The sequence below is a fragment of the Talpa europaea genome, assembly GCF_964194135.1.
Source record: "Talpa europaea genome assembly, chromosome: 5".
Taxonomy (NCBI): domain Eukaryota; kingdom Metazoa; phylum Chordata; class Mammalia; order Eulipotyphla; family Talpidae; genus Talpa; species Talpa europaea.
In genome coordinates, this window is record NC_140071.1 from 104,613,204 (window position 1) to 104,638,026 (window position 24,823).

General features: G+C 39.6%; 2 protein-coding genes across 2 annotated transcripts in view; one reads left to right on the forward strand and one right to left on the reverse strand.

Annotated features, from left to right (window-relative positions):
* Positions 1 to 3,769, reverse strand: part of YTHDC1 (YTH N6-methyladenosine RNA binding protein C1) — a gene marked incomplete at both ends in the record, with an annotated part of 33,513 nt that extends 29,744 nt beyond the window's left edge. Inside the window, 2 exons of the mRNA XM_084232993.1 lie at positions 2,657 to 2,728; positions 3,742 to 3,769. Of these exons, the coding sequence (XP_084089119.1) occupies positions 2,657 to 2,728; positions 3,742 to 3,769 (100 nt within the window). The remainder of the gene's footprint in view (positions 1 to 2,656; positions 2,729 to 3,741) is intronic.
* A 287-nt stretch (positions 3,770 to 4,056) lies between these two features.
* LOC311170610 (transmembrane protease serine 11E-like) overlaps positions 4,057 to 24,823 on the forward strand; it is a gene marked incomplete at both ends in the record, with an annotated part of 89,598 nt that continues 68,831 nt past the window's right edge. Inside the window, one exon of the mRNA XM_084232994.1 lies at positions 4,057 to 4,317. Coding sequence (XP_084089120.1) covers positions 4,057 to 4,317 — 261 coding nt within the window. The remainder of the gene's footprint in view (positions 4,318 to 24,823) is intronic.

Consider the following 24,823-nt stretch of genomic DNA (forward strand, 5'->3'; position numbering starts at 1 on the left):
TTTTTAATTTTTTAAGTATTTCTAAGATATGAATTCATCTGAGAACTTCTTCAAATTGCCCCAAATTACCCAAAAATTTTCCAATATATTTATTGAAAAAATCCACATTGTCAGTGGATCCACAGAATTCCAACCCCCATTGCTCAGGTCAACTATATATATATATATATATATATATATATATATATATACACACACACACACACACACACACATAAATATATGTATATAAATACTTAACTGGGGCCTCCCCTGGTGGCATAGGCGGTTGAGCACTGCTCTGTGAAGCTGTCCAGAGCCTCTGCAGCGCAGGTTCAATCCCGGCTGGCTGGCGAGGGTCCCACATGGCACAGCAGACCTCTCCTGTCGTGCCTGCTGCTCCCCTCAGCAGTGTATTTCATCTGTCTGCCTGTTCTGTTCCCCGCTCTGTCTCTGGTGAATCCTCTCACCCTCCTGCACATCTGGCCTATATCCTGGTTCTTGTATTAATAAATAAAATACTTATCTGTACTTACAGAATGAATGTATACATATTTAAAGTGAGAAACTCTTAAAAGCAAATGTCACATAATCAATGAAGTATAAATTTGGCAAAATGATTTATAGCCTTGTAAATAATGTATTTAAGACATTGAGACATGGTTACTGTACACCTGAATCCTGGTGAGCAAAGGGACTCTAGCACTCAGGGAGCATCCAGTCTGGTAAAGCAGAAAGTATGTGATTTATGAAAATGGAAACTTCTTTGGAGAGAATTTTTAAGAACTTAAATAAAACTTATGCACAGTGCTTATAAAAGATGTGTATTTCTCACAAGGAAGAAGTGAAACACCAGCTAACAGCACCAAAGTTACATTTTTCAAGTCCACTTTTTGGACAAGTAATCATTACAGGAATCAGGGAGCTTGCTATCGGTCCTGTTAGAGGCTTCAATTTCTAGGTATGGACATTAAGAGAAGTACTATATAGGTCAATATTTACTACACAGCTAATATGCAAGACTCTAATCAAGTCTTTTAAGTATGGTGATTAATAGCAAATTTCTGCAACTTATACTCATTTTTTAAAAAAGATTTTTTTTAAATATTTATTTATGCATACAAGAACTGGGGTACAGGCTAGAAGTGTGGGGGTAAGAGGATTCACCAGGGACAGAGTGGGGAGCATAACTGGCAGAGAGACTGACCGAAATACGCTGCTGAGGGGAGAAGCAGGCCAGACAGAAGGTCTGCTGCACCACGTGGGTAGCTCCCTGGCAGGCTGGGGATGGAACTCTGCTGCAAAGGCTGCAGAGAGCCCCACAGTGCTGTGCTTAACCCCTTGCGCCACCAGGAAGGCCCTACTCACATCTTATCAAGAAAATGAAGTATTTATGAAACCCTGTAAGAAAGAACCTAAAGTTTGTGACATTACTAAGGTTCTTACAGGATTTATCTTTTTAATTTCCTTATGTTTCATGTAACATAACTGATGATACTAAGTACTTAGCTTCTGCTTTTCCTTCTTCAAATATGAGTGGAAAAAGACAAGAACTGATTTTAATTCTGGACATTATTCCATCTGTGTGACAACAATACAGTGCAGTGAGTAATTCTAGAGAATGCTCCCCTCACAAAATAAGCAATTTAGGTTTCTATTTGCTAGGTTTCCCAGCAGACAAGAGACAATTTTTAAACTATAAAGTGCTTGAGTTCTAAAATAGAAATTTCAGTTATGAAAAGTATTTCCAAAAAAAATCAATTTCAAAAACAAACAATAAATGTGAGGTCTTCCAAAAGTTTGACAACTTATCCTAAATATCACTAATAGGAGGCATTACTTCCTTTATACAATAAAGTCTGTGGAGTGTATTTTCACTAAACCCATTTCTAAAATTTTTAGATCAACTACTTTTCTTCCTCAATGAACATTATTATAATATGCCCACTCTGACTTATGACTATGTTAATCTTTATAGACAATGAATTTTGTGAAGTACAAACTGACACCTGAAAGACAGATTTGAGTTGTGTATGTACACTTAACTCAGACTTTCCCATAAACAATACAAACTAAAGTATGGAAAAAGCAATATTGTAAATACTTTTTCTCTCCCTTATGATTTTTAATTTTTTTTCTTCAGCTTACCTTATACAGTAAGCTATTTATACAACACATAAAACGTGTGCTAATCAGCTGCTACTGGTATAGGCTTCCAGTCAACAACCAGGTTACTAGTGAAGTTTTTGGAGTCAAAAGTTACACAAACATTTTCAACTAGAATTAGAGTGTCAGTGCCCTTAAACATCACTCTCACCTTACCCAGCCCCCACTGTTTAAGGATCAACTGTATTGAGTTTCATTCATTCTGTATTTGGTTGATTTCACCCACCCTAACCACTACCCACTCCCACAAACACATCTCAGAAATTACATTCTACAATCAAATGTTAACTGAATGCTTATTGATTAAAATCATCTATTTTAACATCTGACTTTATTATTAAACGTAGTTTCATTCACTAACGTGTAATCCTGTTTTCACTTTCTTCTGGATTTCTTAAAAAAATAAAAAGTTGGGGAGAGATTACTTTAGGATTACTTTAAGGAAAAACAAAACTATTATAATCTAATCACTAAATTGTTTTGAAATAGGAGCAATTATCTTAAAACATACCCCCAACCACTCTACTACTCCCAATGTTGTCTCTATCAGAAAGCAGTTTACTGAAACAAGGCGACTCTTTCTCTAAAGGAGAAAAATTAAAAGGAAGATCACAGCCCTAATTCAATTCGACTCATGCCTATTTAACAAATCCTAACCCCAAATCAACCACACAGGAGAGTAAATGTATGAGATACCGGGTGGCAGCTGTATCATATTTTTATGAACTCTCACCCATCCGACGATCAGTAGTAACTTTAGGGTTGGAAAAGACCTTAAAGTTACATTTAATCTAGACCTCTCTCCAGACAGGTGTTTTGCTAGGATCTGCATTAACATCTCAAGGGTCTGAGAGGTCGGTATTTCAAAAGAGGTGACATTCCATTCAAGTTCTCCCCATATTTCACTCTGATTTATCCCCCCAACTCCTTAAACTACACCCATCTATTCTTCTGTGTCCCTCCTGGAGCTACGCAAAACCTATTTCTATCAGAATGGTGGCCAGGATTTTTTAAAATACTCATCTGTTCTAACATCACGTTTTCCAAAATAAGTATTTGAGAAACCAAAGGGGCAATTTTTGCCCCTCTCTTTAACAGAAACAGCCACAGGTTATCTGTAGATATTATTCGAGATTAACAATCCACCCACAACACTTAAGTATGCCCACTTACTAGACGACGAGCTTTGATCGTGGCATTAGGGTTTATGAAATTTAGCCTAATTGAAAAGGAAGTTCTGAAAAAACGCATTACATTCTCATAATCCTACCAGGAAATAAACCTAGGGGCCTGCAACACAGAACAGGCCTTCTCTCAGCCGCGCTCAGGACAGCTAAACAGAAAAAGAAGAGAATTAGGATTTTAAAATATTTAAAAAATTAAAAACCGCTGGCAAGATAAAGTGGTAGGTCACATGGAGATCGAGGACGAAAGGGCTGGCCTGGTCTTTTCCGAAGAGTCCCAGTGGCTCGGAGGGAGCGACCAGCTACTTGCGGGGCAGGGGAACCTCCCAACCCCCACCCCGCAACGACGACCGCGGAGCTATCTCCCCACTGCCGAGCCCCGCCTCCGCCCGTCACCTCTCCCCGCACTAACCTTTCTCCTCCCGGCTGTCGGCCGCCATTGCTCGCCTCCTGTTTCCGCCGCCGCCGCCGCTTCGACGCGACTCGCGCGGGCGCCGCAGTAGCGGCAGCACTTGCGCGGGTACGTCCGTCAGTCCGTCCGCTGGGCTGCGCGCTTCGCACCGAGACTTTACCACTCACCCTTCTCGACTCACCCTTCTCCTTCCCGCTTCTTCCCTTTCTCCCTTTTCCCCTGCCCTCCTTTCACTCCAGCCTCCGGTGGCCTAGGCCCAGCCTTCCCCTTGGGGTTTGGGAACGGGAGGGGGTAAGGGGGAGGGAAGGGAAACAGATGGCGACGGCGGGCGGCGCTAAAATGGAGCCTGCTTCCTGCGTGAAACAATCCCGCTCCCGAAATGCTCTGCGCTGTTTACGCTTCGTTCCTCCCTGGGAACGTCACAGTGCGGCGAGGGGCGGGGAAGCGGGACGGGCGAGGGAACGTGACGTAACGTCAGCGTGTCGCCCCGCCCCCCCGCAGACCGGATGTCCCTGGAAAGTCTTAGTGACAGTGATCTGGTTACCCGAGTTATCCGTGCGCAGCCTGTGGCTGTTGGTACGCCCTGGTGGTATAGTTTTCTCACCTGAAAAGTTCACAGCGGACGTTCCAGCCTCGGGGCAAAGATCCGTCCTGTAGCTCCGCGACACTCTTGATTAGTTCTCGAAATCTGAGCCTGTTTGGGACAAGTCTGGGCAGGTCCCGCTGGGGCCCCCACTTTCTACTCGGTTTACCAGATGTGCTTTTTTAGTTGGGTCCATAGGTTTACCCAGAGGCAGCGCAGGTTGCCAGCGTACTTGTCATGAAAGCCTACTAGTTTTGTTCTTAAAACTGGGGAATTGTATTTAAAAATAGCTTTGTAATTCACGCAATAACAAATTTGTTAAACAATGCTCCAAGCCCTGGGTCCCCTGTTGATTTAAACAGACTTGAGAAATTGAAACTATAGAAATGATCAAAAAATTTGCTTAACTACATAATACAGCAACATCAGCTAGGAAACTTTTATAAACTACATTGATCACCGGAATGAAAACGTAATTTGTTGCTCTTTTGCATCGTAACTGGGTTTACAAGGAAAAGAAATTTGACGGCAAAAAAGTAACATTGTGTTATAAGAACAAACTAATGGCAGATTCAGCTAGTGTCTTGTTGTTTCGTAGCCATTGTAACAAATTGATATTAACAGCTGCGGGGAAATTTTAAGGAGTAGGAAAATATCTAGAGGAAGCCTTGAAGGGAAAAGAGAAAAGGAAAAAAAAAATTCAGTAAATAAAAAGAATAGCTCTATCAATTAAGTTGTATGAATCAAGAGTGAACAGGACAGTTTTCCTGACTTTAAGAAATTTTGAAAGTAATATAGGAAGGGACAGGTTACAGGAAATTATTGTGTAAGAATAACTTAAAATTACGTGTTTTTACTGTGTGCCAAGTACCTTGTACTTGAGGTACAAGACCTGATTTCATCTTCCAAAAACCCATTAGGTTATGTTATTAGCTCTATTTTACATGAAGGGGAGAAAACAAAGTAATATAAAATTAATGTGTCCAAGGTCACAAGTGGTACTAAGTAACATGTCTCACAACCAAGTAGTCTGGCGCCAAGCCCACCTGCTTGTTAATAACATCTCCTCCAGAATATGCTTAGGATATTATTGGAACCTTAGGAACTTGATGCTCAAACTGGTAAGAGATACAGAGTAGAGTCAAGGAAACTTTCCAGAAGAGAAAATTTAAAACCTAACTGAGAACTAAAAGACTTTTAGCCTAGGTGATGAGACACAGGGCAAGCTAGGAATTAGGCAGTTTTAGGGACAGTGCAGGAGGGGACCTCTGAAGAATTTAGGGAGGCTTCAGAGATAAGGACAACCAAGAGAATGTAACCAATTCCACTGGGAAAAACAAACATCCCAGAACCACTGACAATGTTAACAATGGTCCTGGTTTTCTTCAGGTGATAAAGTGTAGAGATGTTCACCGGGAGGACTAGGCCATAAAGATAAAGCGGTAAGCATAACAAATGGGGAAAGACAGACCTGTTAGATATGGAATGTGAAGATCCCCCACTCAGTAGCCAATTAAGTGAGACAGACGAGAACTAACCAATCACAAAGAGACTGGTGGAGCTTTAGAGTAATTAGGGAAAGAAGGTATATATTCCCTGAGACAGGACTCCACTTTGGCTTCCTTGGCCCTCCCAGCCCTGGTTCCCTGGCCTGGGAGTCCCACTTTATTTCTGTTCTTTTTCTCCTCAATAAACTTTTTCTTTCTATAAACAAACCTGCCTCTTCTCGCTTGCTTGCCTGAGCGTCTGCGAAGTTCCTGCTGCGTCTTCGTGAGACACCAACTCGTGGGGGTCTAGTGGCTGGGGCTCAGCGCTGCCCCTGCAGCCTGAGATCCGTTCCTGGGTGAGAGACTAGGTCTGACAATTCCGATATCAGTGATATGGAAAAAGGCCAAAGGTAGTGGATAGAAGGATGTTTCTATGTAAAAAAAAAAAAAAAACAAAGTCCTAGATGGCACAGTTATCCATGGTCTGCATTCAATTGTTAGAAGAGACTGAATCAAGAAAAGACTGAATCAAGAAAAGTGTTGCATAGCGTCCTATACAGTTATCAAATCAGTTAGTGTTTGTTGTCAGTTAATTCATAATTAATTTATAATCAGTTAATTCATAGTCAGTCCCAAATATTGTTTTAGCTATAATATGTGCGTATGTATGTATGTACATAGAGAGAGAAGAGAATGAATGAATAAATCTGGCTTCTCTTCAAGGAATTCGACTTTACTTTCTAGTTAGAGAGACAAGATATAAGTAAACAATTCAAAATCATGATCCTGATGAATTTTTTAAAGAACACATAAGGCTAATAAGGCAGTGGGGAAGGAGACCTTTTATGTAAAAAACTAGTAAAGGCTGGGCCTCCCCGGTGGCGCAGCGGTTGAGCGCGGGGTTGCGAAGCTGCCCACGGCCTCTGCGGCACGGGTTCGATCCCTGGCTGCTCCCCGGCCGCCTGAGGAGGGTCCCACATGGCGCGCAGACCTCTCCTGCCGCCCGCTGCTGCTCCCCTCAGCAGTGTACTTCGGTCCTTCTGCCTGCTCTGCTCCCCGCTCTGGCTCTGGTGAATTCTCTCACCCTCCTGCGCTTCTGACTGTACCCAGTGCATGTATAAACAAAAAACAAACAAACAAATAAATAAAAAAAAAAACATGCCTCTAAAAAAAAATTTAAAATTAAAAAAAAAAAATTAAAAACTAGTAAAGGCCTCTAAGAAGAGGTGAAGTTGAGAGTAATGCCTAGCAAGATGGAGATAAGAGTCTTCCACACAGAAAACATTACATACAATGGTTCTGAGGGAGAAAGAGACCTTAGTATAGTCAAAGATCTAAGCCCCCAGAGAATGAGTGAGAGGGTAAGCAGCTGAGATAACATTTGAGGGTCACATAATAAGAGAATGGCCCTAATCAGGACTCAGCCTAAATCAAAAAGAATATAAGATCTGCAGAGAAACAGAATTTCAAGGGTGATCCCACTGGAGGCAGGAATGGAAAATACCTTGGACTTTGCACAGATCATACCTATAATATATAAAACTAGACAAGTTTGAGGTGATAAGTACTCTTCAGAAAAACAAGAAAATCTAGAGTCTCTGAAACTTATTTTTCACAATATTCAATACTATATTAAGTCAGAGTTAGGTCATATACCCCAGTTTGCAACTGGTGTCTGCTGACCTAAGGCTATCCTTGAGCCAGCACAGTGTTGGTGGGCTTTTATTAGAGTTTAAATGCCTGTAATAAGAACACATACCTTTCAGTAAGATTTGGCCTTCATTACCCATCTGAATTGCCATACCCCTTACTAATAATACTGTTTAAATTGAATATGAAGTATGGGAATTCTGAAAAAAAATGATAGTTGAATTCTGTTGCGCTAAGAGGAAAGGTGATATAGAGTAAGGAATAAAGGAGATTCAGCCTAGGATATTACAGAATACTAATCGACATAGGGAAGGCAAATGCATAGTATGAAGTTAAACATCTTATCATATTGGAAAGTAATAGTCAAAGAATGTTACGGTCCTGTCAAAATGACTCAGAAGAGTTTTTAATTACAGTGGGTCACACTGGTCAAATACGAGACATTTTGAGCACCTGTGAAGATAAAATTGCCTTGGATGGAAACATCAAATCTACACAAATATTTCAATCCATGAATTTGTAATAGTTCAAAAAAAAATTGTGAGTCCCTTTTAGATGATACTAAGAAAACAGCTCATCATTTTCAAAAGTGGTAAACAAGTGGCTATCATTTTTCTTTGCTTTCCAATCAGTACTGCATCTCAAATTTGCCATGCAAATAAATGGTGAAGGGAAGTATCTGTTTATGAAAATATCACAGCTAATAAATGACCAGGATGAAGCAATGCTAAAACTAGGACATCATCATTTTCTGAGGGGAGCAGCAGAGGAGATAGGACAGGTCTGCTGCACCATGAGTGGATTAGCTCCCTGGCCAGCATGGAACTCAGACCACAGCAGTGAGAGTGCTGAGACTTAACGCTTACACCACCAGGGAGGCCCTGACATCATTTTCTAACCATTGCTGAAACAAATCAAGGCAATGGTTATTAATTGCTGCTAATTAATATGACAAAAAAAAGATATTATTATGTGCCTGGATAGAAGTATGTAACACTATCTATGCCACAGGGACATTTAGCAACATTTAGATAAATTTGTGGTCATCCCAACATGGTGCTGCTAGCATAGCATGTAGTGAGCAGAGCCAGGAAAGCTGTTAAACAACTATAAGTCACAGGAAAGCCTCCTCCCCCAATACACACTGTCCCTACAGCAAAGAACTATATGGCCCAAGTGTTAATAGTACTCTTACTGAGAAATGTGTACTGGAGGACACCCATTAAGCAGAGGTGAATATAAAACACTTCACAATTTTTTAAAGATTAATTTTTATTAATTTATGCATACAAGAACTGGGGTATAGACCAGAGGTGCAGGGAGTGAGAGGATTCACCATGGACAGAGTGGAGAGAAGAACAGACAGATCTACTGAAATACACTGCTGAGGGGAGCAGCAGTTGAGACAGGTCTGCTGAGCCATGTGGGTTAGCATGGCAGGGGATGGAACTCATGCTGCAGTGGCTGTCCAAAGCTCGATAGTGCTGAGACTTTAACTCCTGCGCCATCAGAGAGGCCCAAAACACTTTACAATTTAATGTTCACATTATGATTGCTACCAACTCAGTCTTGTGGGTTGGGCATTTGGATAACCATTAGCATCTGAGCCAATCATTTATTGTTTTGATGATCCTTTATCATATGAGTCCATCAAGTTTTTTTTTGTTTTTTTTTTAGTAAAGTATAGAAATGTCTTGGATTTTAGTCTATGTATCTTCATACAAGTGCTTGTTGAATTGCATAAAAGTATTGTGATAAACTATAACAATGGGTCCTAAAGAGTGTATTAAAAAGAAAATTGCAAATTGAAGCAATAAATTATTTTAAAAAGTATAATGATGGTATAAAAGCAGTGAATTGAAACAAAAATTTGTTTTTTTCCATCCACTCCATTAGTAAACTCCAATTGATTATGAAATAACTTTTTCCAATAATTACTTATGTTTTATTTCACCTTTTTAATGTCAATAAAAATAAAATATCTCAGAATTTTTGTTGTTGTATAAATCATTCTTATTACAAGCTTAGTTATGTGCTAAAAATTTCAAATTATGCCCTCTTAGAATGAATTATGGAATACCAATGTGCAATGTGTTACTGAATTCAGATCATGATATTTTCACTGTAATGATCACAACTGTAGATCAGATTAGTATTGTAATTTGGGGGTCTACTGTACTTAATGGAATACTATTTAAAAAGACAACATCTTGCCCTTTGTAATGAGGATGGAATGAAGTGATTGTGCTAAGTGAAATAAAAATCAAAATGAAGGAGTTATTGGATGGTTTCTCTCTAGAAAAGTAGACTAACAAATCACAACAAAACAAATCTTAGACTCTGAAATATATAGTGGATACAAGAGGGAGAAGGGAAGAAGGGTTGGGGAAGGGTAGAGCCTGTAAACCTTTTAGTGGGAAGGGCATTAGAACATTGTTGGTGGGTCAGGTGGTCAAAAGATGCAAAATTCCAATTATAAGATAGGTAAGTCCTGAGGGTGTGATTTACACCTTGGTGACTATAGTGAAAAATACTGTATTTTGTACTACGTTGTATATTTGAAAGTATATTTGCTGCGAGTAGATACTAAAAGTTCTCATCACAATAAAAAATAAAGTAATTGTGTGGTGATGAATGTCAACTTATTGTGATAATCATTTCTCAATATATACACCGTAGGGAAAATGGAGTTGCTCAGGATCTTTTTCACTCCCTGCTGCTAGCTTTTACGGCCACCACCTGCAGCTTTGCTTTCCTCCCTCACCTGATAACGTGTGATAGCAAAAAGTACTTGGTAGTATGAGCATGGGGCGCACACACCTATGATTATGGACACCAGTGCAGAGAAGCCAGAGCCCCAGTCACATATATCTATAACTACAGATGCCGAGGCCAAGAAAGGTCGTTACAAGAATGGGGAGAAAGAGAAGCCAGAGAGAAAGTGTGGAGATTGTGGGGGCTGGAAGGCTGGTTGCTGCTTGCCCCCCATCCTCCCAGCCTGTCAGTCTGCCAGTATTCACTCCCCACACCACCACCCCACCTCCACCATCCCCTCCCACCCCCTTCAGCATTAAAGGTCTGTCACATCTACCTAAGGCTCCAAGATTCCTTTTCTGTTTGCCTGAATCAACAGTGAACCTGCCCACCCTGCACATGGTTGTCCCTACATATACATATCAAATGACTAGCTTTACACCTAAAACCTATACAGTGTTATATGTCAATTGTATCTTAATTTTTAAAAAAGTAAGAAGGGCAGAAATAGAGAAGTCAGATACCATGAAAGAAAAGAAGCTATGGGTTCACAGAAAAGTCTAAAGTGCTATTGTTAGGGGGAAAAGGATGTCCTAAAGCTAATTCCATACAGGCTTTGTGGACTCCACCCCCACTCCAGACCAAAGTCATCAGGAAATTGGGAAAGACAAATCCCATCACCACCAAAGGGAAGGTGGCTGGGACCTGAGGGTGGGGTTAAGCAGCCAGGTTTGGTATAAAACCAGACACATGGCTTTGGGAAGGTTCCCTTTTTGGCTCTCCGCCAGCTTGCAGCGCTTGGCCAGTTCTGAGTGCCATTGGGTTTCCAGGTCGGCGGATCAGGAAGGACACATTAAAGACTTTATTTCCCTATTTTCTCCCTGAGTTGTACATTTTCTCATTTTCCTTTCCCTTGTCAATATACCTTTTATTAACCTTTTGTGTGTGTCTGTAGTGGAGTATTAATAAGTCCCTTTTAAGCGTGCGGGTAAGGACCCACAGCCAGGCAACCCGTTTTATATCAGGGCTGCTCTGTAACACTATCATTGTATTAAAGAGTAGTCCAGTTGGATTTATTCATTAAAGATGAATCAAAACTAACTCACCATAATGATGGATTAAGAAATAAGAAATTGGGGCCTCCCTTGTGGTGCAAGGTTAAAGTCTCAGAGCTATCAAGCTATCACCAGCCACTGAAGCATGAGTTCGATCCCTGAACCCAGGCCAGGGAGGAAACCCACATGGCACTGAAACAGAAGTTTCCCCAGTCTGCTGCTTGGGGGAATCTATTCTTTAGGTTCTGCTGCTTGCTGGAGCGGAGAAGTTGCTGGGTGTTCACAGTGGTAGCTATGGCTACCCTGACCCCCTTCCCAAACAATAAAGAATGCTTATGCTGTGATGGATGGGATAGCAAGTTTCCTCATACAAATTGTATAAAACCCTGCCATTTTTACTCTTGGGTGCTCAGCCTTTTGGGAGCTATCCCACTGAGCCCGCCAGTATGACAAGTAAATCTCTCTCTCCACCTCTCTGAGTACCTTCTGATTTCTCTGGGAAATTGCCGTAATAGCACAGCAGACCTCTCCTGTCTCCATCTGCATCTTCTGCTCCCCACTCTGTCTCTGGTGAGCCCTCTCACCCCACTCCCGCACCTCTGGCCTACACCTCAGTTCTTGTATGCATACACAAATAAAAATAAATCTTTAAAAAATAAAAAGAAGAAATTCCCACTTCTAAGAGGTATTTTCTAGAGTTACTATTAAATCAACAACACTATTTTTTAATATTTATTTTATGGGCCTCCCCGGTGGCACAGCGGTTGAGCGCTGGGCTGCAAAGCTGCCGGCAGTCTCTGCAGCTCCAGTTAGATCCCCGGCTTCCCAGTTCGATCCCTGGCAGCCGGCAAGGGTCCCACATGGCGCGACAGACCTCTCCTGCCGCCCGCTGCTCCCCTCAGCAGTGTACTTCGGTCCTTCTGCCTTTTCTGCTCCCCGCTCTGACTCTGGTGAATTCTCTCACTCTCCCGCGCTTCTGACTGTACCCAATGCTTGTATAAATAAATAAATAAATAAATCTTTTAAAAAATATTTTATATATGTATATATGGAATTTTTTTTAAAAGATCTATTTTTATTTATGCATACAGGAATTGGGGTATAGCCAGAGGTGCAGAGGGTGAGAGGATTCACCAGACACAGAGCAGGGAGCAGAACAGGTGGTTCCACTGAAATACACTGCTGAGGGGAGCAGCCAACAAGACAGGAGAGGTCTGCTGCGCCATTGCCATGTGGGTCAGCTCACTGGCCAGGGATTGAACTTATGCTGCAGTAGCTTCTGATAGCTTGATAGCAGACTTTAACCCCTGCGCCACCAAGAAAGCCCAAGGGTATTTTGACTGTTATAACCAGTGATGAGCTTGTAAATATTTAACAATAAGCTCTCCAAAAGATAAAACCTTATTTTTTAATTTTTGTAGTGTAAATATTCTCACCATAACTGATTTCCCATTACCAATATGACATGTCACTGAAGAGTTTTCAGTAATACATAATACTGTATTTTCAGCACACAGATGTGATATATGTAAATATAAATATGCTCAAGAACATAGAAAATATAACATTTTAATTGAAAGAATTAGGAAGTGGTGAGTTTTGAAATAGCTTATGTTTCATTCCTAATAATTCACTTATTTATAATTTTATGAAGTCTAATTTTTAATACATTTTTAGTAACCATTTTGCAAAATTTCTGAAAATCTAACTGTTGGTTCTGTAAGTAATTATGACTCAGCCTCAGGACACCACTGCCCTTAATTGCTCCTTTCATATATAGGTCCTTGTAGCCACAGTTGTATAAAGCCACAGTGTCTCCTAACCCAGCTGATGAGAGTAAAATAGGGATAAGAATAAGCCCCATGTCACTTCCCCCAGAATTTAGAAATGGAATCAGAGAAGGAATTATTGTCTCTGTGTGGGTGAAATTATAGCTAATAAGATTAGCTAATTACTTTTTCATTATAATGTGGACTATGCAGCAGATAAGCTTGATCTTCAAGTAAAGAATGAATAAATGCAGAGGAGAAAGCAGAAATGGGAGAATCCACATCTTAGGTGTGTTATAATATACTAGTATTAGCCACAGTTTTTCCTGAAGACTGGTTATATCTGACTGGCTGTATACTTGGACACATAACTTTACCTCTTGTTAAATTAATTAAATTAGGAGGTCATTTAGATGGAGGTGGCTCTAGTGTCCATAAGGAAACCAAAATATAAGCTAATAAATTTCTCTACTATAGCAAAATACCCAGACTACAACTCCAAATACCCAATTAGGCTTTAAGCTATTGTCAGTTAATAATTTCCTTGCTTTGTTTCTGCACTCTTTCTATACTGATAGCAATCAAATAATGTTTCATTATCACCTTGATGAGAAAAAACAATCCCGACTGATGTTGGACAAAAAAGGTCATTATATAATATCTGCTTTCCTCATTTTGCTTAAGTTGCAGGTTTCCAGAAACCTGTTTTGTTTTTTTTTTAAGATTTATTTATTCATACAAGAGCTGGGGTACAGGACACAAGTGTGGGGCTGAGAGGACTCATTAGAGACAGAGTGGGGAAAAGAACAGGTGCAGCAGGCTGTGCCTCCCATGCTGTCTCTTGACATGGTCCGGGCAATAGGGGAGACTCCCAAGAAGAGGGGAGTTCTTGTGCTCCCCCGAAGAGGGAAAGTTGTACTTCCCAGAAGAAGGAAGTTCTTGCACTTCCCGAAGAAGACCTGAACTAGGGAGTCTCCATGGCAATGCCTGCTAAAGCTCTCCTCTTTGTTCTCGTTAATGCTGAAGTAAGTTAGTCATTAATTGGCATGTGAAAACCTAATTCGGACCCAGGTGACAATTGGGTTATTGTTCTTACACGCAAGAACTATCACAAAAGAAGTAAAAATTGTTAAAGATATAGTTAGGAAAGAAATGTTTCGGCCCTGAGAACTATGGAGAACAAGCTGCCCTGAGCCAGCTGTGCTTGGAAACCATAGCCTAACCTGGGGGTACCTGTTTGCGACAACAATACATTTCTTGGTGTATGCAAGAGGTTAATAGTTTGCAGGTCGTGTGGAGGTTAGGAATTTCTAGTTAAGAGTTAGACTTCAGTAGAACTTACGTAGATTTGATGAACTGTTTTAAACCACCTTGAAGTAATTAAAATATTAATCAAGTTAACTGAGTACTAGGGAATGGGTTGATTTTAGTAATATAGCATAACAATGGACTTTCATGTCCACCCCAAAATCAGGAAGGCTTGACAGGATGATTGATTATTGCTGAACATTGTACTGTCTTAGACAATTGATTATGTTAGAAAAAGAGTTGTACCTAGGAGAGTAATTGTCCCTGTTGATTTTCTTAATCAGATTAAAGAAGTGTCCTTTGTAGTATGAGATCAAGAGGGTCTTTGTATATTCATGAGAAAATATGTAATGATTGTCTCTGTTCTGCTTTGATGCTTATGCTGATATAATCTCACCGCTCACCTTAAGGTATAAATAAAGACCTGCTGAGACCCTCAGTAGGAGATACTTGCACCAGAGAGAGTGTCTGTGTCTACCACACTTCTACCTTGCTCCACTTCCCCTCAGTCCTGGGAGAGAAAACTTGGCAGATGCTGTCCTCTCCTCTCTGAGACCCCTGACACGACTTCTAGCTGGGGCTGGTCTCCAGCAGGTGGCGCCCAAACAGGGACCGGAGAGGTAAGTTTCTTTCCATTTCGGGGATGGATAGGCTTCTGCTCACAAGGTAGAGTGTGTACTGGGGCAGCAATCCAGAACGGATAAGTCGAGTGGGTGTCTTATCCACTGAGAAGCTATAGGCCATACTGAGACTAAGGAAAGAGGACTCTGTGTTGATATGATTAAGCATATTGCTAAGAGAGGTGTTAAAACCTCTCATGCACAATTAGCTAACTTTTTAAATTTTGTTGAAATGTGTTGTCCTTGGTTTCCAAGGGACGGAACTCTGGATGCAAAAGCCTGGACCAGAGTAGGAGAGGAAATAACAACCTATTAGACTCTCCACGGACCCAAGAAGGTCCCCACAGATGCGTTTTCACTGTGGGGGTTACTACAGGATATGTTAGATCAAGGGTCTGAATTGGAAAGAACAAATAAAAAACTCAGGGAGTCAAGGCAGTCTGTGCCTGGTGCCTCTTTAACTTTGGAGGAGAACCCGCAGCTGACAGCCCTGTAATAGCAAAACAATTGCCTGAGCAGGTTGACTGGTTAAGCCTGGCTGGAGGCTAAACAAAAGACCCAAAACCGAAAGTAAAGAAAAAAAAAAAAAAATAGCTTCCAGTATTAGAAAAGGTGATCAGAATTCTTTGAATGACAAAATTGCTTTTCAAAAGTCAAGTTGATTCCAGAGCCAATACTGACCTCCTTGCAGGGGCGTCGGCTCCTAATTATAAAATCATTTCAAAATCCAAACTAATTTCCAGCCCAAATTTCCAGCCTAAACTTGACTGAGATTATTAGCAGACAAAAATAAAAACTCAACTTGTGCTGCAGACTGTGGACAGCTTCATAGGTTGTGTCTTAACCCCTTGTACCACCAGGGAGGTCCACCAGGAACCTGTTGACAATGTTTAGTGAGGACATATATATGTCTTTCAGTGCCTGTGAATCAGACTCACCTAACTACTTCTGGTTTAGCACTTCCCTATTTGACTTAATTTTTCCTCAAATAAACTCTTAAACATTTTTAAATGCCCCAGTTTATCTTTTAGCACTGATTGCAACAGAAAATGGCATAGCCACTTTGCAGCTTGGTGCTTTCTTGCAAAACTAAACATAATTTTACTATATGATTTAGCAATCATACTCCTTGATGTTTTCTCAAAGTGTTATAGAGCAACCCCGATATTAAACGGGTTCCTGGCTGTGGGTCCTCACCCGCGCGCTTTAAAGGGACTTATGAATACTCTACTACAGACACACGCAAAAGGGTTAATAAAAGGTTTATTTACAAGAGAAAAAGAAATAAGGAAAATGTACAACTCAGGGAGAAAATAGGGAAATAAAGTCTTTAATGCGTCCTACCCGATCCGACGACCTGGAAACCCAAAGTCACTCTCAGAGCTGACCTGACGCTCAGAGCTGGCTGAGAGCCCAAAAATGGAGAGCCCCCAAAGCCCACGTGTCTGCCTTTTGTATCCACCTGGCTGCTTAACCCCACCCTCAGGTCCCAGCCACCTTCCCTTTGGTGGTGATGGGATTTGGAGTTCCCAGTGTCTTTGGCTTTGACCTGGGGTGGGGGTGGAGTCCACAAAGCCTATATGGAATTTGCTTTGGGACATCCTTTTCCCCCTAACAATTCCCCCCTTTCACTTGTTGCCACCATTTCCATGGTGATGAAGATCGAATATATGGAGGTTGGGATGCAGTTTTAGATGAACATTTTGTCAGGTTTCAGTGTGAAAGAAAACCAGTCTTTCCAGGTATTTGTCCATTGTGGAAAGCAAAAAGTCCTCTACTCCAGGAAAAATAGTTTATTAGTTTAAGCCAAAAAAAAAATTTGGAGACGTTAGCCAAAACAAGACAGCAGATATGTAAAAATTACAGGAAAAAAAAAATCTTAAAATGGTTCAACTGATGTAAAAAAAAACCACAAATTTTTTCAACCTTGATCCCAAACTTTTAACAGCAAAGCAAAAGTTTGCAAACTAAATTTACTTTTAAACCATTTTTTTTATTTTTGTATAAAATCACAGGGTAGAAATAACTAACAGCAATTTTTAGCTGGCTTTGTTGAAATATTCCATACAGGATTAGAGTGAACCGGTGGCATTCAGTCGATGTATGCTTTAGGTATAAAGTTGGTCTTATTAGACTCTAACTGGGCTTTTTTCTTTTTGAGGGTACCAGGGCATTTTTGTTGGCCGGGTTGTTCAGTCCTGCCAATGGAGGCAAGCTTCTTTACCTTCTTTGGAGGTTTTTGGAACCCTACAAACAAGGCAAACAGGTTTTTTTCTTTTTGGTTTAGCTCTTTTTTAACTTTTTGGAAGAACTTCACACAAAGCCACACAATTAAACTTATGTCCAATTTTTTGTTAAAACAGACAAAATCCCTATGGAAGTTATGCAAAAACAGACTCTGAAATAAGTAGCAAAAATTACTACCACTATTTGTATGCTGTGTTGGTATCAAGGGGAGAGAAAATGTGACAAGTTAGCTTTGTTGGAAAAAAATTGTAACCTTTTTGTAGATTTTGGTTACTCAAAACAAAACAAAACAAAAACTTTGTGGATTTAGGACAGAATGCATAAAAAATTTCCAGTATTATGTCCACACAAAAACCTGCACATGAATATTTATAGGAGTTTCATTCATAATTGCCAAAACTTAAAACTAGTAAGTGAATGGATAAACTGTGGTATATCCAGATAGTGGAATAACAAGTCAGCATTATAAAAAAAAAAAAAAATGGCTATTAAGCCATGAAAAGACATGGAGGAACTTTAAATGGGTGGTGGGGGGGAAGGGGAACAATCTTGAAAGACTACATGATTCCAAATACATGGCATTCTGGAAAAGGCAAAACTATGGAATAGTGAAAAAAAATCAGTGGTTGCCAAGGGATATAAGTGGGGAGATGGTGAAAGGCTTTTTGAAGTACCTTTGAAGTAGCTTCTAGGTTAAATTTCTGGAAACATCTTAGAAATTTTGTGGACTAACTGGAACACAGATGTGCAACCGCTGCTTTCATGACAGGTGACTATGCATGCCTGCAAAGTACCTTAATATAAACTGTGCTTCTATAAATTAATGCTTCCATCTAAACTGACTCATTTGACTAGAGCAACCAGTTCACATGCCAGTGCAAGTAGAGCAAGGTGTAATGAAAAGAGGAAAAGAAATTAAAGGCATTTAAAACCTGAGTAGTTAAATGTACACTTTAATCATTGCATTTGTTTTCCAAGAGCTATCTGACCTTTTGGAGAAATAAAGAAAGCAGATTGAAGGCTATATTTCCCACCCAGGGAGGACTAGGGTAATTTCTGTATGATATCTAGTCTATCTTATCTCCATCTTAAGCCTTAATTTCATCCAACATTTCAGTAGCAGGACTGATCTTTGCTTTCTCCCCTCCCTGCTTTTATTTTTCTCCCCACAAGTATTTATTTATTAAATATATTTTGCATGGCAGACACTGCCTAAGACATTGGTTTTTACACCAAATAAGGAATCTGAACTTGATCCTTTTGATCTGGAGTCCTCAAACTATCCTATATAAAAGATTCATAGACAACTTTTATTGAAAATGCAGATTTCTAATTTTAAACCCAGAGATTCAGGGAGTTATTATTGGCCTGGGAATCTGCTCTTTATGTCATCTCAAGTGATTCCAGGGAATAACATGATTGGAATTATATTTTTATTTTTTATTATTTTTTAAAGATTTATTTATGCATACAAGAGCTGGGGTATAGGCCAGAGGTGTGGGGGATGAGAGGATTCACCAGAGACAGAGTGGGCAAGTCAGGAGAGGTCTGCTGCACCATGTGGGTTGCTCCCTGGCCAGCCGGGGATTGTACTCGTGCTGCAGAGGCTGAGGACAGCTTCATAGGTTGTGTCTTAATCCCTTGTTCTGAAATTGTCTTCTCATTTTTTATTTTAAACCATATCTAGCCTAGAGAAGGAAATAACATGCTCTTGACAAGCATTTACAAGAAGTCAACAGAGAAGGAATATGGAAGAAGAATCATAATTGTAAGGAAGATAAGTTCAGTTTGGGTAAATTTCTTCACCACTGACAGATACCTAGGGACTTCTGCTCTTAAGTACCGAAATTTAATTGCACACATCTCATTGCTAAAATTAATTGCATGCATTATCTCATTGATTCTTCATAGTAACTCTATGAGAAAAACACTGTTATAAGCATCATTTTTAAAGATAAAGATACTGAAACTCAGATTAACTTATTTGGCCAAACAAAAGTGATAGGATTCAAACTTGAACCCAAAACTAGCAAATCTTCAATCAGAACCTTTGCCCAGCCACTCTGTGTCTAAGGTAAATGAGGTACTCTGGGAAGAGGTGAACAAAGGTGACTCATGCAATAGCTCTTAATTCTCATCAGCATTAAATGTTTTTCTAAAATCTTAAAGAAAATAAAAAGGATGTTTTTGGAAACTGTCTCAAAGTCCTTCCCTGAATCACTGACTTTTTTGATCTATATTGCATATTCTTTATTGCGAAAGTGTCCATAAACACACATAGAATATATAGGTGTGTTCTTAGTTTCACAAGAATGTTTTCAAATGAAAATGTGATGACCAAGAAATCTTGTGAAATGCACAGAGGGAAAAATCTCATTCAAAATTAAAATAGACTCTGCTGTTTCTATCTGATGTTGAAAGATAAACTGAGGCATATCCAACAATGTTAAGGATATCAGAGTAGGGCACCTCTGGTGGCACAGGGGTTTAAGTCGCAGCACTATCAAGCTATAGACAGCCACTGCAGCATGAGATTGATCCCTAGCCATGGAGCTTTTAACCCACTGTACAGCAGACCTCTCCTGTCTAACCCACTTCTCCCCTCAGCAGTGTATTTCAGTAGATCTGCTTGCTCTATTCCCCACTCTATCTCTGCTGTATCCTCTCTCCACCCCTCAACCTCTGTCCTACACCCCAGTTCTTGTATGCATAAATAAATAAAATTAATCTTTAAAAAAATTATTAGAGCGAAAATCCATTGGAATTTGGGCAGCAACAAATCAGAAGTTAAAGACTGCTGTATCACCAGGAACGCTGGGAGAGACTTTTATAAAGAAAATGGGGAGACAAAGAAAAGAAATTATTGATGTGTAGGGTTTGAAGACTGGCTGTTGTGATTATCTTTAGGTTTCAATTTGGTAACACTGAGGCATTTACAGGCTTAGATCTTGTTTTGCTTAGGCAGGTCAACTTTAACAATAGCAGCACCTCATTCTAATAGCCTCCTTGTTCAAATGACTTAACACTGTTAAAGGATGAAGTATAAATCATATCAGAAGGGAAAGGAATGTCTGCAGAATTCCCTTCCTCTGTTATAAACAATGAGAGCAACCAGAAAGCCATTAGATTGTGTAGAAAAATGTTGAAGCTACCTCCCACCTTTTCTATCTTTCCCAATAAATTTGGGAAAATTTCTATTCTCTAATAAAAAGCAGGAAAAATGCTGGACTTCTTGTGTGGGCTTGAGTCAAATCTGTTTGCATATTAAAAGAGAGGGTCCCTTAGTTGATAACTGGATACACCTAAAAGGAAAAGCTTTTGAGGGAAATTGTCTTATACAGCAATAGAATTGTAGAAAGTAAAGTATTTTTAGTGTTCTAAAAAAATCATTTAAAAATTTCCCTACAACAAAGTTAACCTACTCACGTGTGTTTACTTGTTTGCTCTAAAAGACAAAGAGGTCCTTTAAGAAAACTTATTAATAGCTAATAAGTTTTAAATCCGTGAAAAATAAACTGAACGAGTAAAAAAAAAAAAAAGGTACAGAATTTACTCCGATATCAAGTATTAATTCTGACAATGTGACTTATAAATCGATGGTAAATGAGGCCAAACAAAAGTATATTCCGTCGTACTGGATATAGGTCAGCTGTACACTGTCCTTTCTAGTAGAAAGGAATTCATTGGAATTTTAAGAGCCAGCACTAGGTGAGCTTCCGGGTGCACTTTTCAGAGGCCAAAATCACACCGCTAATTCTGCTATCCTGAGACAGTCAGCACTGCATTAGAAAGTCGTCAAACCCAGAGGTCGAGAGTGTCAGAACCACACAGTCCTTGCCCCAGTTCGCTGCATAAGAACAACAAAAACCGCGGCTGGTAAGGGTACTACACCCACTGCAAACCACGTGCTCTTTCCAACTGCACTCAAACCCTTTGTAGTTTTCACTTTCCAGTCTGGAAGGCACAGAAAGAATATAGAAGTAGAGCAGGATGGATGTAGACCATTGTATTATACCTTATAAAACTATTTTTTGAGTATTAGGTTTTTAGGTTGCTACATGTTTTTCTCTATGGCGTATAAATGAAATAAATTCCTAGAAGAGGGCACTGAGTCAAATAGTAGATATTCAAAATTTTTCATAATTATTGCAAAATTGCCCTCCTGAAAACTTATACCAACTTATATTCTTTTCCATAGTCAGTCATGATTAATGCATTTGACTTTTAAAAAACAAAAGACACATCAGTGAAAACCATTAAATTTCTTGTGCTAGTGAGTTTGGACATTTTAAACCTTATCACAGGTGAATTACAATCACGTCTTTAGACTATTCATTTCTCCACTATTTCTTGATAATTCATTTATGCATTATCTCAAATGGTGGGAAGCATTATGTTAGGGGGAAAGGATGTTTTGAGCTAATCCCATACAGGCTTTGTGGACCCCACCCCCACTCCAGACCAAAGTCATCAAGACATTGGGAAAGACAAATCCCGTCACCACCAAAGGGAAGGTGGCTGGGACCTGAGGGTGGAGCTAAGCAGCCAGGTTGGGTATAAAAACCAAACACGTGGGCCTTGGGGTCTCTCACTCTGTTGCTCGCCTCCTGGCTTCACGGCTCCTGGCTTGTGGCCAGCTCTGAGAGTGCCATTTGGGATTCCAGATCGGAGGATTGGGTAGGACGCATTTAAAACTTTGTCCCCCACTTTTCTCCCTGAGCTGTACATTTCCTCATTTCCCATTTCCTTGTAAATAAACCTTTTATTAAACTTTTGTGTGTGCCTGCAGTAGAGCATTGATAAGTCCTTTTAAGCGCGCGGGTGAGGACCCACAGTCAGGCACACCGTTTTGTATCGGGGCTGCCCTATAACAGTTACGTGATTGTTCTCTTCATAGATACATCATTATTACTCGTTATATCAATAGCTTTACATCTAGAGAACTCTTACTAGTACTGGTAGAGAAGCAATTTTTTTGTTTTTTTTATTTTCTGTTTCTTTGTTCTTATTTTTTTTCCCTTCCCTGATTTAATGAAGCAGGAAGAGTTTCCCAGGAGTCCTTAGGCTATCAGGACAACAGTTGCCACATCTTTTTCTTGTAGTAGACAGCACATACAGCATCTAAACTGAAATGGTGAGCAGTTATTTTTTGAATTGTTCCTGGAGTTTAAGATTCTTTTAACCCCAAAATAAGTATAGGAGATTTAGAGGAGACATTAAAGTAAAAGCTTATTTTGTTCATATTTAGTGATTTAGAGGGGAAAAAACTTGTTCTAAATTCACCTTTGAAATCAGAATGTTAATTCACATTACATAATGAGATTAAGACAAAATCTCATACATATGCAATATACTTAAATGGCCATCAGTAAAGGCTGTGTTGACCAGAAGACTGTAGACAGTCATCATTCTCCATCTAGTGGCAAGATAGGCTAATTGAAATATTTTGACAATTGTGTGTTAGAGCCAAACATTTAAGAAGAGAACAATACATATCATTGTATCAAATAACCCTCACCACCATTCTGTTGACTTTTGATATAAAACGAAAACCATGTAAAATTATTTATGGTTATGATTTGATATTTTGTCAGAGCATCCAAATTTAAAACAATATTCTTGCCAAACAAGAAAAGGAATGTTTATAACCTCAGGTCTTTTCTTGAAAGTGTTTCATCATAACATTTCAAACATTTTATTATCTTAAAAATCATATTTTGAAGAAATTGCTATAGTTTAATGTTACAGACAGAAAATTTAGAAAATATGATGTCAATCACCTTCCAGAAAACTTAATCAGAACTGGGTCATTGGACAAGATGTTTTTGTTTTTTTTTAATAGAGGCATGTTTTTTGTTTATTTGTTTGTTTGTTTGTTTATACATGCACTGGGTACAGTCAGAAGCGCAATCGCGGGAGGGTGAGAGAATTCACCAGAGCCAGAGCAGGTAGCAGAACAGGCAGAAGGACCAAAGTACACTGCTGAGGGGAGCAGCAGGTGGCAGGAGAGGTCTGCGCGCCATGTGGGACCCTCCTCTGGTGGCCGGGGAGCAGCCGGGGGATCGAACCGGCGCCGCAGAGGCCGCGGGCAGCTTTGCAACCCAGCGCTCAACCGCTGCACCACCGGGGAGGCCCAGACAAGATGTTTTTGGTACAAGAACATTGCAATCAGCACTATTTATAATAGGTAGCTATGGAAATAACACAAATGCCCAAAAATAGATGACTGGATCAAGAAGATGTGGCGTTATACAAAATGGAATACTATTCAGCAATCAAAAAAGATAAACTCATGCCATTCATAGCAACTTGGATAGAGGTAGAAGGGATTATGCTCAGTGAAATAAGTCAGAAGGAAAAAGAAAAAATATTGGATGGTTTCACTTACAAAGGGGAATATGGGGGGGCAAATAGGAATCAGGGAAAATAATAAAAAATAAAAAAACAAAATTAACAGGCAACCATAAATCAGAGACATTCTACAGGGGAAGTGGAGGCAGAGGCATCAAAATAGGGGAGGGAAGAGTGCAAGGGACTATGGTGCTGGTTCACGGGTGAATTGGTGGTGGGAATTTTATGGGGACTGAGAGGAGAAAGCAAATATTCTATAAAATGAATAATGATGTAAAATATAAATAAATTAATTAAAAAAGAATGTTGCAATTAGAATATAGTGGTATGTATAACTACCAATAGATGTATGTACAACTAGCCTAGTTATGCTAACTTAGGCTAACATTCAATACTGATCCTATATCAGATAGTTAAGAGGGCATCTATTTACAGTGAGTAACTATCTATTCCTATATGTTGAACATTCTATTAGGATTAGTTGGTATCTATTAAATCATTCAAATATTGCTCCAGATAGTAAGGGACTCTATGTTTATAGAAAAACAATAACAAAATAGGGGCCTCCCCTGGTGGCACAGCTCGGATGCGCAGCTGCCCGCAGTCTTTGCAGCGCCGGTTCGATCCCTGGCCGCTGGGCGAGGGTCCCACATGGCGCGCAGACCTCTCCAGCTGCCCACTGCTCCCCTCAGCAGTGTATTTCAGTCCTTCTGCCTGTTCTGCTCCCCACTCTGGCTCTGATGAATTCTCTCACCCTCCTGCGCTTCTGACTGTACCCAGTGCTTGTATAAATAAATAAATAAATCTTTAAAAAAAAATAACAAAATAGGAGGAATGTAAATACAAATAAAAGTAAACAAACAGAAATCTTTAAAAGAGGAAGTCAAATAAAGGGATCAGATTGAACAAGAATTTTTAACAAGTATAATAAATAACTTTAAAGACCTAAGGAAGAAAATTGGAAATAGGATTTAGAAAAATCAGTTATGCTATATCAATTTTAGGTTCTAAATATAAAAAGTCTAGCAGCTAAAACAACGTTAACAAATAGAGACTCCACATTACTATCTGTTTTACAGATACTATTTTTCAGAGTGAATACATTTGAAAAAAATATTTGTGAAGGTAAGATCAGATCAATGAATTCTTCCAGAAGGAATTAGGAAAAGCCAAAGTATACTAAAAGTTTGAGAGAAAAATTTAGTGACTTAGTTTTGCAAGGTTAAAGGATGATAATGTATCGAGATGGAAAGAACAA